A 14,839-nucleotide genomic window follows, 5' to 3' on the forward strand; every position below is an offset into this window, starting at 1 on the left:
CCCATTTGCCATGTTGAGGCAAAGCATTTTGAAAGGTAGCTAGCAACCAAGAGAGCGTAAATGCCAGATAAAAGAATCATAAAAGAGGAGTTTTTAAAAAATCCCCTTAATGAACGGTTCTGTTGACTATTTATATTCTCCACGATATTCCTAAGTTGAAATTTTATCTCCATTTTGTTGGTATTTGGAGATGGGGTCTTTTGTAGGTGAATATGTCATGATGGTGAAGCTGCTATGAGTGGGATTAGTGCCCTTATAGAAGAGAGCCCAGAGAGCTCTCTAGTACCTACTAACATCTGAGGACACAGTGAGAATAGAGCCATATGTGAGCTAAGAAACTTGGTCTCTCCAGACAATAGATTTGTCAGTGCCTTAGACTCCTAGCCTTCTCTAGAAATAGAAGAAATAAACATTTGTTGTGTAAGTCACCAAGTGTATGGTACTTTTCTTACTGCAGCCCAAACAGACTTAAACAAGAGGAAGAAAAGAAAAATAGTTTGTTTTCCCCTAAGGTAACTAGATTCCCTATGTCAGTCACCCACAGTACATGACATACCCCGGTCTATAACAACCCAGTTGCATGAGACTAAAAGCGAGGGCAGAGAGCTGATGGTACTCTCCATGCTGCTGCTGCTAAGTCTCATCAGTCATGTCCGACTCTGTGCGATCCCAGAAACGGCAGCCCACCAGGCTCCCCCATCCCTGGGATTCTCCAGGCAAGAACACTGGCATGGGTTGCCATTTCCTTCTCCAATGCATGAAAGGGAAAAGTGAAAATGAAGTCGCTCAGTCGTGTCCGACTCTTAGCGACCCCATGGACTGAAGCCCACCAGGCTCCTCCGTCCATGGGATTTTCCAGGCAAGAGTACTGGAGTGGGTTGCATTGCCTTCTCCATATGGGTAAATTAAAATGAGGAAGTCCACTTTCTTAGACAATACTTCTAAGTATGTTCCTCATTACACAAAGATATCCTCTCTTCTGCTTCTACCATCCAATACTGTTCAAGTTCCATATTCATCTTTTCCACACAGAAGAGTTTTGAACTCTCTTGAGAGGTTATAGGAGAAGGCAATGGCACCCCACTCCAGTACTCTTGCCTGGAAAATCCCATGGACGGAAGAGCCTGGTGGGCTGCAGTCCACAGGGTTGCGAAGAGTCAGACACAACTGAGGGACTTCACTTTCACTTTTCACTTTCATGCATTGGAGAAAGAAATGGCAACCCACTCCAGTGCTCTGGCCTGGAGAATCCCAGGGCCGGCGGAGCCTGGTGGGCTGCCATCTATGGGGTCGCACAGAGTTGGACACAACTGAAGTGATTTAGCAGCAGCAGCAGCAGCAGCAGAGAGGTTATAATTTCTTCATAGCAAGTTAAAAAGTATTGGAATATTATTTCTATACCAAAATTCATCTTTAGAGGCAAAATAATAAAAATTTAGTTAATTATACGTTTTAAACTTTATGTGATGTTTAATATCACACTTTTCTTATTTGGTAAACTAAATAAATAGAATTTTTATAACAAGGGGACAAAGAAATTGGGAAAATAATATTTAACGAGAGCCTAGTATGTGACAATCATGTATTCATCACTGTGTATAAATGTCTACACATCTATCCCACAGCCTTCCTTACCTTTGAGTCTATGCCAGAGGCAACTAATGATGGCTGACTCCCTTGCCATAGTCTGTTTCTTTCTCATTTATGCAGTCCTTGTTTCCACTATGTAAGCGCATGTGTGTATAAAAACACACCTGCACACACGCACACGCACAAATGCATATACCCTTGGCCAACTAGAAATGGGGCATCTTATATGATTGGTTGAGGAAGTATGTTTGGCCGTCTCTTATTGGTCCACTTGATCCTGAGATAGAAATGGGAACAAAAATAGAGAAGCTGGCAGTCATTGACCAAGTCTTAACCATTCTTGGCTAATTGTTGCGGAGATTTGGCCTACTGGGCTGGTTGTCGCAGAGACTGCGTGTTACTTCTATTGTCATATACGTTCTGGCAATTATCTGTTTGTATATTCCTCTTCTCAATATATATATTTTACAGAATAACAATACCAGTATTATTGCTAACAATACGATTACTAAAATATATTTAAGGTAACTGTTGTAATTAAATTTACCTTTTGACTGCATTTCACTAAGAGTATAGCCAAATAAATCTATTTCAGAGTCGCTTTAAATAACTTCTGTGTGGTTATGCCCATAGCATAAAATCTCTTTATATATTTTTTCAGGAGTTTCTTTTATTTCATATTTATTTGTTACAATTTTCTTAAGCATGTGCACAATTCCAAATTCAAATCTAAGCAAAGTGTATATTCAGAGACATCTGGCTTCTATTGCTGTATCTTCCCCTCTTTACTATATCTATAGGTAATAACTTTTGAAATTAATTTTATACTTTATGCTTCCACTTTGTAGATATTAGCAATGACATATATTTAAATATATAAATTTATATAATATATGTGTTTATTATATATTTATATGGGTTTTCATAGATAACTGAAGGTATGCAATACACACTTATTTCTACCTATGTTTTACACTTACTATATATCCTGGCACTTACCCCTAGCAGTGTATAAAGATACTAATTTTTTAAAAGCTCTAGTGTTCTTGGAGTTAAATTTAGGAAAGCTCCAAGATTCCTCCATGATTATTGAGGAATCTTAATGTTTTAAATTCTATTATCATGTTCTTGGTTTATTTAAAGATGAAATTAGTTCATTGCTATAGGCCAGGATACCAAGTCTCTAATAGGGCCATTTATAAATGTTGATGTTTTCTTTAATACATGTTAGTTTATTTTATACATAATCATTTGAAAATTAACAGAATTGGTTTTCCTCTGTATCTCTTTCTTCTTAATTTAGAATGGGTCCTAGAGGGATTGTCAGATAATTGATTGGTTGACCTACATGTGCAGTTGAGGGAGTTTTAAAGATTCTTTTCTGCTTACTATGAGGAAAGTCCCCTGAGATTCAGAACTTTAGACACAAGCAGTCATTTAATTTATCTTGCAGTTTTAAATGTCACATAAAGTTCAAAAAACAGATTATCAAGCCATTAAACTAAGGTCTAAGATGTTTTATCTTCCTAATGGGATAACACAGAGAATCTGGTTTGGAGTTTGATCTATAACCCTGTATAACATGCTTTAAATTTTTGTTTAGGCAGTTTGGAAGGGCTTTATTTTGCGAAAGAAACTGACAGCAGCTCTAGAGGCTATTAAGAATGAAGAATCTGAAGAAGAATATGAAGAAATAGATTTAGAAGATTTTACATTTGATGAAGTAAGTGCTAACTACAACATAAGGATATTGGTCTTAAAATATTGGTCTTTTGGAGCTAAACCAGTTTCTAAGGTTTTCATCCTGTTAACACTCTGTTATGGATTTTTTAAAAAATAGCACTTGAAAAATTATGCTTCTAATATTTTAATATCTTCATTTAGGATACAAGCTTGTATAGTGTATAAATGTGATCATAGAATATTTACAAAAATTCTTGTATATTCTTCAACCTGATTTATACAATGGTTTATCAATTATTCTTCATTAAATATAACTGAGCTTATTTTATGCCCTGTTCAACAACTAATAGTTCTTTATTGCCTAGCAAAATGAGAACAACCTCCTCAAATTGTTTTTCAAGGGTTCAATAATCAGGCAGCAAACTCTGCAGACATATTTACCACTTCCCATCCACGGCGTGCACATACTCTCATCACACTGAGCACCCTCTTACCATACAGAGCATTTACCTTTTACATCGTTAGTCTTGCTCATTCTATTTTGTCTATTTCTAGATAGTCAAACTCAGATATTTACCACTCAGATTAAGGTAGAGAACGTATGACTATACCCCGAAGACTTCCTCGCGCTTCATCATATACCCCCATCATCATAGATGAGTTTTGCCTATTTCTGGGCTTCCAATAAGTAGAATCAACCAGTATTTACTATTTTTTCACATAATATTATGTCTGTGAAATTCACCTATGTGGATGAGTATAGATGCGTATATATCATTCTTTTGAATATCGAATATACTACTTTTAATCTATTATTGAATATACCGATTTTTAAAAGTCTGTATACTGTTGATGGATTATTTGTTACTGAATTATCTCTAGTGTTGCCTATTATGACTAAAGACACTACGAACATTCTTGTACATGCTTTTTGATGTGCACATTCACCTTTCTTTTTGAGAACTGAATTTCTGAGTCATATCATTAACCTGTGTTTAGTAGCTAATGTCTAACAGCATCTGAAGGTGATTGTATCAATCTACAGTCCTATCAGCAGAATCTGAGAATTTCAGAGGAGCTTTAGCCTCACCAAAACTTTGTATTTTCATGTCATTTTGTACCAATCCAGTAGGTTTGTAGTGGTATCTAGTTCTTTTAATTAGCATTTTTCTCATAACTAATAATGTTAAATACATTTCATTTGCTTATTGGCCATTTGGATATCTACTTTTATGATATGATCAAGTGTTTGTGTGTGTTTTTAAGTTCAGTTGTACATCTTTTTTCTTATTGACATGATTGTAGGAGTTCTTTTTATCATCTGAATACTATTCTGTTTTCTCTTGCAAAAATATTCTCTAAATTCTGAGATTTCCCTTTTTGTCTCTCTTGGTGGTTTATTTTGATGAAAAGAATGTTTCTATTTTAAATTAAAAACAAAAGATTTTTGTTTTCATGAGATATAAGAAATCTTTGCTTACTCAGCTCATTAAGATATTCTAGAAACTTTAATATCTTAACTTTCAGCATTTAAATCTGCGGTGCATCTTGAATTAAATTTTGCCTGCAATGTGAGTAGGGGGTCAAATTCCCCTCCAAAGATACACATTTGGTTGTCTCATTGACCCACAACTGTCTGTTGTATAGAGCATACTTTTCACAATGGATTACAGTGGAAGCATTGTTTAAATTCAGGAAACTTGGTGTGGGTTCTGCTAATTTTTCTTGGCATTCTGTTACAGTTTATCCTCATATCAGTACTCTAATTACTACATAATTTATGATACATTTCATTATCTAGTCTTAAAAGAGCTCTGGCTTTGTTGTTCTTCTTCAAGAAAGATCTACTCTGCTACTTTTGATCCATTTTATTTATGTACAGATTTTAGAACTATCCTATCAATTTGCACAATACATGTTCAAATTTTCTCTGAGATTGTAATAAATCTATAAGTCCATTTGGAAGAACTGATTTTTTTTGGAATATTACATTTTTACATTCATGAACATAGAATAACTCCTCCCTTGTTTAATTTAAAATCTCTGCCCACTATGCTCTGCATTTTCTTGATAGTGTTCTTGTACATTTTTCATTAGATTTACTCCTAGATATTTGACATTTTATGATGTTATTTTGTTTTTGTATACCGACCTTATATCCAGCCACTTTCTGAAATCACTTACTTATCTCTCAAGTCTTTTTAATATTCTGTACCCACAATCATATCACCTAGCATAATAACAGTTTTCTTCTTTTTTTTTCCTAATTCTTATGCCTCTTGTTTATTTTTCTTGCTCTGTTGTCCTAACTAGTACCTTCAGTACAATGTTAAATAGTGATGATTTTAGAAGTCATCTTTTGCTAGTTCCTGGTCTCAGGGTAAAAGCTTCCACTACAAAGTCAGACGTTTAATATAGGTTTCTTTTAGAAACTCTATATTTAATTTCGTTAACCTCCTCAGCATCTCCTTTTCCTTTCCAAGAAGTTAATATATGATGATGATGTTGATGATTCTATACATGATTTGGATTTTATCACTTTGCAGTCTTATGATATTGATTTTCAAGCATTAAACCATGTATTCCTAGAACAAACTGACTTAGCTATAATGTATTATTAATTTATATACCACTAAATTTGTTCTGCTAATATTTTTTTTTTTAGGATTTTTGCCTTTGTATTCAAGAAGACACTATGCCTGTAAATCTTTCTTGTAAAATTCTGTTCAGATTTTGGTCAACATTGTGCCTATTTGATTAGGAAATGTTTCCTATGTTTCTCTTTTCTGGAAGAGTTTGATGTAAGATTGATGTTATTTGTTTCTTAAAAATGTGTCTAAGCGCATTATCTCGTGGGTATAATGTTCCACATGAACTTGAAAGTGCATTTTTTCAGGTGTCAGGGCTACTAAAACCTCAATTACTTCATTTGATAGTTGTATTTTTAAAAATCTTATTTTTAGTGATTTGGAGAGGTTTCTATCAGTTATTGACAGAAGAATTCTAAAATCTCTTATTATGATTGTTTGTGTGTGTTTCCTGCTCAGTCATAGCCTACTCTTGGCTACCCCTTGGACTGTTGCCTGCTAGGGTCCGCTGTCTATGAGACTTGCCAGGCAGGAATACTGGAGTGATTTGCCATTTCCTATTCCAGGGGGTCTTCCCAACCTAGGGATCGAACATGGGTGGGTTTCTCTAAGTAAGTTTTTAGTGCTGTCAAACTTGGCCTCATAGTTTGAGGATATGTATTAGGGCATACACATTTAGAACAGTTAAATCATTGTATAATTAACCCTTTTAAAATAATAAAATTTCACTCTTTAACTCTAGTTTCCCTCTTTACATATTGAAAATGGTTATAAAATTTTTATAAGAAAAATGAAGAGAGCATAGAATCTGATTTTACAATCAGAGAAGGCCTGCATAAGGTGAAATATTTTGATAGAGATGTGAAAATAAAGTGAAGGGATAGCCATCAGATAATACTATACATGGCTAGGTGGGTATGGAAATTTAAAAAGCAGGGATTTTTTAGTATACCAAAGGAACTCAAAATTCACAAGTAGAACTAATTAGTGGGCTTCCCTGGTAGCTCAGCTGGTTAAGAACCCATCTGCAATGCAGAAAACCCCCGTTCAATTCTTGGGTCAGGAAGATCCCCTGGAGAAGGGATAGGCTACCCATTCCAGGATTCATGGGCTTCCCTGTGGCTCAGCTGGTAAAGAATCTGCTTGCAATGTGGGAGACCTGGGTTTGATCCCTGGGTTTGGAAGGTCTCCTGGAGGAGAGCATGGCAACCCACTCCTGTATTCTTGCTTGGAGAATCCCCATGGACACAGGAGCCTGGCAGGCTACTCTCATGGGATCGCAAAGAGTCGGACACGACTGAGCGACTAAGCACAACACAGCACAGTACTGATTAGTAGTGGAGAATAACCTGAGATCAGGAAGAAACATAAAAATGATCAGGGAACAATGCACATAAAGCCCATGATATGGTTTCAAGGACTTTGAATTTTATTCAAATGTGATAGAAAATTATTACTTGCTTTTGAGCAAAGGAGTTAAATGTATTATTTGTTTCAAATGGATAAATTTGTTTCTAATACAGAGATTATAGTTTAGGGGAGCTAAGAATTAAAGCTAAATACCAATTAGAAAGGTATTGTTGCTTATCTTTCCTTTGATAATTTTTACTGTTTATTTAATTGCCATCACTTAATTTTCAAATAATCTTAACAACTTCAGATGACATAATCAAATTACCAAAGTGTCACTGCTTTTTTTTGTGTTGTTCTTTCTTTTACTTTCCTATATACAAATGCAAGATTTATCGAACCAGTACTTCCTTTTCATCTTATTTAGGTCATAACAGTAGTTCCTTTGGATTAAGTCTATACTCTTCATTAAGATATCCGCGAAAGAGTTGTAGTCATTTATTCAAACTTATTTTTCACTCCCAGACAACAAATACTGAATGTTTATGTATGGTGGCCACCATGCTTAGTACCAGCATATGTACATAGACAGATATAACACGGTCCCTAATCTAGCAGATATCAGAAATATATTTGAATTTTACAGTGAATTACAATTGCTGTAAAAGAAGTGAATATAAATCTGTCTTAATAAATTTGCCTCAAACAAAAAGCCTGGATCAGTATACCATGAAGTTTTTATATTGGTTTGTTGCCTGTCTGAAATGTGTTTGCATTTAACAAATGTTTAACCAAGGGGACACTGATAACCAAGAATCAATTTATTTCGGTTTTTATTAAGCATGTGTGTGTGAATGCTCTGTCATGTCCAACTTTTTGCAACCCCATGGACTGAAGCCTGCTAGGCTCCTCTGTGCATGGAATTTTCCAGGCAGGAATACTGGAGTGGGTTACAATTTCCTACTCCATGGGCTCTTCCTAACCCAGGGTTTAAACCCACATCTCCTACATTGGCAGGAGGGTCCTTTACCACTAGCGCCACCTGGGAAGACATCAGTTCACTTCAGTTCGGTCACTCAGTCGTGTCTGACTCTCTGCGACCCCATGGACTGCAGCATGCCTGACTTCCCTGTCCATCACCAGCTCCAGAGTTTGCTCAAACTCACATCCATTGAGTCAGTGATGCCATCCAGCCATCTCATCCTCTGTTGTCCTATTCTCCTCCTGCCTTCAATCTTTCCAAGCATCAGGGTCTTTTCTAATAGCCAGGTGACCAAAGTATTGGAGCTTCAGTTTCAGCATTAGTAATGCCAATGAATATTCATGATTGATTTCCTTTAGGATTGTCTAGTTGAGTCTCCTTACATAAAGCCCATAGTTTGCCTTAAATTTTTAAATGCTGAGAAGTGAGGGATCTGAGATTTTATCCTGCATGCAATCTAACAAGGTAGGCTGCCACACTTTCAAGGGGGTTGGCAGAAGAAATGAGACATTTATTACTTGTCAGGCAGCAGAAATGTCATGCTCATATTTATTTCCCTTTGCCCTCAAGTTCCACAGAGAAGAAGTCCCTCTTGGGAATTGGGAGGCTTAGGAAACCCTACATTTTAAAAGGACTGCTAAAAAATCTGCTCGTTTTATGCTCCAGAGGAAGTCATTATTTTCTTATACCAGAACGCAAACAAATTTTGCCTCTGCACTGCAAGAAGACACTCAGAAACTATATTTTCCAAATCTGTTAGCTATAATAACATCTTTGGAAAGATAGTCCAGAACAAAAGATGTCATAAGTCACACAGAAGTGTTAAGAGACGTAAAGAAAGCTATCTCCCAACAGTATGTACCCCTAGTATGTATATGGCAGATTTTCTCACACATAGCCACTCCAGTGGCCACTGTGAATAATCTGACAGGGGCTAGGACAGAATTCATTAGGCTACCCTCTTTATACATTTAATGAAGGTTACCAGGCTTCATTAAAGATTACCCAGTTGTAACTTTTATGATGGAAGTAAAGTCTGATGCTATAAGAGCAATATTGGATAGGAACCTGGATTGTTAGGTCCATGAATCAGGGCAAATTGGAACTGGTCAAACAGGAGATGGCAAGAGTGAACATCGACATTTTAGGAATCAGTGAACTAAAATGGACTAGAATGGGTGAATTTAACTCGGATGACCATAATATCTACTACTGTGGGCAAGAATCCCTTAGAAGAAATAGAGTAGCCATCATAGTCAACAAGAGAGTCCGAAATGCAATACTCTGATGCAATTTCAAAAACAACGGAATGATCTCTGTTCATTTCCAAGGCAAACCATTCAATATAACAGTAATACACGTCTATGCCCTGACAAAATGCTGAAGAAGCTGAAATTGAACAGTTCTATGAAGACCTACAAGACCTTCTAAAACTAACACCCACAAAAGATGTCCTTTTCATTATAAGGGATTGAAATGCAAAAGTAGGAAGTCAAGAAACACCTGGAGTAACAGGCAAATTTGCCTTGGAGTACAGAATGAAGCAGGGTAAAGATTAATAGAGTTTTGGCAAGAGAATGCACTGGTCATAGCAACCACCCTTTTCCAACAACACAAGAGAAGACTCTACACATGGACATCACCAGATGGTCAACACCGAAATCAGACTGGTTGTATTCTTTGCAGCCAAAGATGGAGAAGCTCTATAAAATCAAGACCAGAAGCTGACTGTGGCTCAGACCACAAACTCCTTATTGCCAAATTCAGACTTATATTGAAAAAAGTGGGGAAAACCACTAGACTATTCAGGTATGACTTAAATCAAATCCCTTATGATTATACTGTAGAAGTAACAAATAGATTCAAGGGATTAGATCTGTTAGACAGAGTGCCTGAAAAACGATGGAGGTTTGTGATATTCTCCAGGGGGCAGGGATCAATACCATCCTCAAGAAAAAGAAATACAAAAAGGCAAAATGGTTGTCTGACGAGGCCTTACAAATATCTGGAAATAATAGAGAAGTGAAAGGCAAAGGAGAAAAAGAAAGATATACCCATTTGAATGCAGAGTTCCAAAGAATAGCAAGGAAAAATAAGAAAGCCTTCCTCGGTGATCAATGCAAAGAAATGGAGGAAAATAATAGAATGGGAAACTCTAAAGATCTCTTCAAAAAAATTAGAGGTACCGAGGGAACTTTTCATGCAAAGATGGGCATAATAAAGGACAGAAATGGTATGGCCCTAACAGAAGCAGAAAATATTAAGAAGAGGTGGGAAGAAGACACAGAAGAACTATATTTAAAAAAATCTTCACGACCCAGATAATCATGATGGTGTGATCACTCACCTAGAGCCAGACATCCTGGAATGTGACGTCAAGTGGGCCTTAGGAAGCATCACTATGAACAAAGCTAGTGGAGGTGATGGAATTCCAGTTGACCTATTTCAAATCCTGAAAGATGATGCTGTGAAAGTGCTGCACTCAATATGCCAGCAAATTTGGAAAACTCAGCAGTGGCCACAGGACTGGAAAAGGTCAGTTTTCATTCCAATCCCAAAGAAAGCCAATGCCAAAGAATGCTCAAACTACTGCAAAATTGCACTCATCTCACACACTAGCAAAGTAATGCTCAAAATTCTCCAAGCCAGGCTTCAACAGTACATGGACCGTGAACTTCCAGATCTTTAAGCTCGATTTAGAAAATGCAGGGGAACCAGAGATCAAATTGCCCAGATCTGTTGGATCATCAAAAAAGAAAGAGAGTTCCATAAAAAACATCTACCTCTGCTTTATTGACTGTGCCAAAGCCCTTGACTGTGTGGATCACAACGAACTGCAGAAAATTCTTAAAGTGATAGGAATACCAGACCACCTGACCTGCCTCCTGAGAAATCTGTATGCAGGTCAAAAAGCAACAGTTAGAACTGGACGTGGAACGACCAACTGGTTCCAAATTGGGAAAGGAGTATGTCAACACTATATGTTGTCACCCTGCTTATTTAACTTATATGCAGAGTACATCATGAGAAATGCTGGACTGGATGAATCACAAGCTGGAATCAAGATTACCAGGAGAAATATCAGTAATCTCAGATATGCAGATGACACCACCTTTATGGCAGAAAGTGAAGAGGAACTAAAAAGCCTCTTGATGAAGTTGAAAGAGGAGACTGAAAAAGCTGGCTTAAAGCTCAACATTTAAAAAACGAGGATCATGGCATCCAGTCCTGTCACTTCATGGCAAATAGATGGGGAAACAATGGAAACAGTGACAGACTTCATTATTGGGGCTCCAAAATCACTACAGATGGTGACTGCAGCCATGAAATTAAAAGACACTTGCTCCTTGGAAGAAAAGCTATGACCAACCTAGACAGCATTTTAAATACAGACATTACTTTACCAACAAAGGCCTGTCTAGTCAAAGCTATGGTTTTTCCAGTAGTCATGTATGGATGTGAGAGGTGGACCATAAAGAACGCTGAGTGCTGAAAAATTGATGCTTTTGAACTGTGGTGTTGGAGAAGACTCTTGAGAGTCCTTTGGACTGCAAGGGGATCCAACCAGTCAATCCTAAAGGAAATCAGTCCTGAATATTCATTAGAAGGACTGATGTTGAAGCTGAAACTCCAATACTTTAGCCACCTGATGGGAAGAACTGTGTCACTGGGAAAGACTCTGATGCTGGGAAAGGTTGAAGGCAGGAGGAGAAGGGGACGATAGAAGGTGAGATGACTAGATGGCATTACTGACTTGATGGACATGAGTTTGAGCAAGCTCCGGGAGTCGGTGATGGACAGGGAGGCCTGGCATGTGCAGTCCATGTATTTGCAAAGAGTTGGAAATGACTGAGCGATTGAAGTGAACTGAACCAGGCATTTCCTCTTTAAGCTTGTGCATTGAACTTCCTATTGGACTTCAGCTTTATTCCAGGTACAGCTGGAAGTCTTAGCTATTACACAGACTCTTTCTTAACCCTCAAAGAAGAATTCTAAGGCAATTCTGCCATCTAAATCAACCCTGGCCAGTGAATTGAGACCTACTTGAATGCTTTCAAGGCCATAGTGGTGTTTTCTTAAACATTTGAAGGTGATATATGACCAGGACACCTTCTAGGTGGCATTCGTCCACACCATAGGAAGACTAAGAATCCAGAGGTGTTTTATGAGGGGGTGGAAGCAGGGACTGGTGCAGGATCTGGGGCCATCACCCGATGTCGTGATAGACTTAAGGAAAATGACTGTCACAGTGTAGTCACAGACTCCTGGAAGGGGGTGGCAGGCCCAGCTGTGAGTTAAATTTAAGGTGTTTGCACAGGTTTGGGAGAGCCCCACAAGGGCATTTTTCTTATGGTGGGAGGTTTCAAGAGTAGTTCTGAAGGACAGAAGTTCATTAATGTCCTTCCTTTCCCTATACCTCTCAGAATCTGAGGTTTTCTTTTCAAAGATATGAGTAGTTCTCCTAGTTTAAGAAGTGATTCTAACTGGATTGTGTGTCCCGTTTCAGTAGCTATAACTTCACATTTTTAATGTGGTGATTAAAATGATTCTCTATTCACACCTAGACCTTTTGTCTGGAAGCGTTCAGAAGAGGAACAAGTGCATATTTATAAAACTTAACCAGAATTAAGTTTGTATACCCTAAGCCTCTTTTTGTCAGGCTTCACCCTAAGAATGTGTCAATCAAGCTGGCCTGGAACTTCCTATTAGGGAAAGAAATATATTCCATGCCTAGAAATGATCAAGAGAAAATCCTGAGCTGTCAAAATAGGTCTGTATCATCCTCCATGTATTTTTGCATAATTATTACCTAAGAAGTAGCTGCAAGGGTGTGATCCCTTTCTGAGGACAGCCACATAACTGATCAAATTGCCTTATCTAGGCATGTGGACAGAAGGAAGTGAGAGTTGTAAAGTCAGTCTATCAGCTCATTGTTGAGTTAGCTTTTGTGAAAAAGGCACATAACTGTCAGGCTCTAATGGTTCAGAAAACAGAAAAATTATACAGATGAATTTCAAGGGCCACAGCAATATGGCTGAAGTTAGCTAATAGATAATTGAAAAGGTATCAACATTGATAATGGAAGGGAGGGTTTAGAAAGCGTGTTTTGAAATTCGTAATCGGCCAGCTTTCCAAGGATTTTAAGGATTCTGAGGTGCAACAAAAGTTATCAAGAAGTGTTAGAAAGGATTATTTTGAAAATGGCATGAGTCAACTTGGGTAGAAGAAGAAGAAACTGTTGGGGCTCAGAGTCAGGGATTATAGAAAGAAAACAAGATCAAGATATTGCTTTAGAATCTGTAGGACTTATTCAACTCTAAGTAACCTGTGGCTTAGAGCAAGTCTGATTCTAGTTTCATATGTTAAATGAAAGGATTATGCTAGTTGGCATGAAAAATGTTAGATATACATATGCAAATAAGCAATGCAGGAGACCCCAGTTCAGTCCCTGGGTTGGAAAGATCTGCTGGAGAAGGGTTAGGCTACCTACTTCAGTCTTCTTGGGCTTCCCTTGTGGCTCAGCTGGTAAAGAATCTGCCTGAAATATGGGAGAACTGGGTTTGATCCCAGGTTTGGGAAGATCCCCTGGAGAAGGGAAAGGCTACCCACTTCAGTATTCTGGCCTGGAGAATTCCATGGACTGTATAGTCCATGGGGTCACAAAGAGTGGGACACAACTGAGTGAGTTTCACTTTCACCTTCATGCAAATTAGCATGAAGGTAACTCCCAGCTCTTCTGATAGCCTTATTTCATAGTCTTTCAAAGTTGGATTATAGGGTAAAAGTTTCTTCTCTGATAAAAAGTCCAATGTATGTATATTCAAATGTTGTGAATGCATAATTGCAAATTTATCTGAGATCAACTTTATGTTTTTCTGTTTCCCTGGTTTTGTTTGTCCTCACATGTGTGTTTAATTCTCTCCAGTTTTATCATGATATTATCACATGTGGACTCATGTATCCACCACCACAACCAGGATACAAAATAGTTCCGTCATGATGAGAATCCATCCTGTTGCTCCTGTAGCTTCAGCCACCTCCCCAGTCCAGTCTCTTGCCGTTGGCAACCATTCATTCATCTGTCCTCCATTTCTATAATGTCATGTCAAGAATGTTATATAAATGAGTCATGCAATTTGTAACATTTGTGGATTGTTTTTTTCGCTCATCTTAATTCCCTTGAGAGTCTTCCAAGTTGTGTGCGTCCATGCTGTGCTCTGCTTAGTGGGTCAGTCGTGTCTACTGTTTGTGATGCCATGGACTGTGGCCTGCCAGGCTCCTCTGTCCATGGGATTCTCCAGGCAAAAATACTGGAGTGGGTAACGATTCCCTTCTTCCAGAGGATCTTCCCAAACCAGGGATTGGACCTGGGTCTCCTGCACTGCAGACAGTTTCTTTACTGTCTGATCTACCATATTACGCTTACTTTTTAAAGTAGATAAATTTAGATTTTTAGTTGGAGTTTCAATATCAAACTCTCAAAAATTAATAGAACAAATAGGCAGAAAAGTAGAAGGATATGTTAGACCTGAAAAGCACTATGAAGTGATTCAGCATAATTCAGATTATACGATTTTCACACAACAGCAAAATACAAATTATATTACAGTTCCCATAAACCAGGAGACACAATTTTATTTTTAAT

The 14,839-nt window shown here is 37.7% G+C and overlaps 1 protein-coding gene across 1 annotated transcript in view; it reads left to right on the forward strand.

The window, feature by feature from the left end:
- The window catches only part of LRRIQ1 (leucine rich repeats and IQ motif containing 1), a 211,204-nt gene that overhangs the window by 119,143 nt on the left and 77,222 nt on the right, over positions 1 to 14,839 (forward strand). Inside the window, exon 18 of the mRNA XM_005679778.2 lies at positions 3,194 to 3,313. Coding sequence (XP_005679835.2) covers positions 3,194 to 3,313 — 120 coding nt within the window. The remainder of the gene's footprint in view (positions 1 to 3,193; positions 3,314 to 14,839) is intronic.

Source organism: Capra hircus, chromosome 5, assembly GCF_001704415.2.
Source record: "Capra hircus breed San Clemente chromosome 5, ASM170441v1, whole genome shotgun sequence".
NCBI classification, from domain to species: domain Eukaryota; kingdom Metazoa; phylum Chordata; class Mammalia; order Artiodactyla; family Bovidae; genus Capra; species Capra hircus.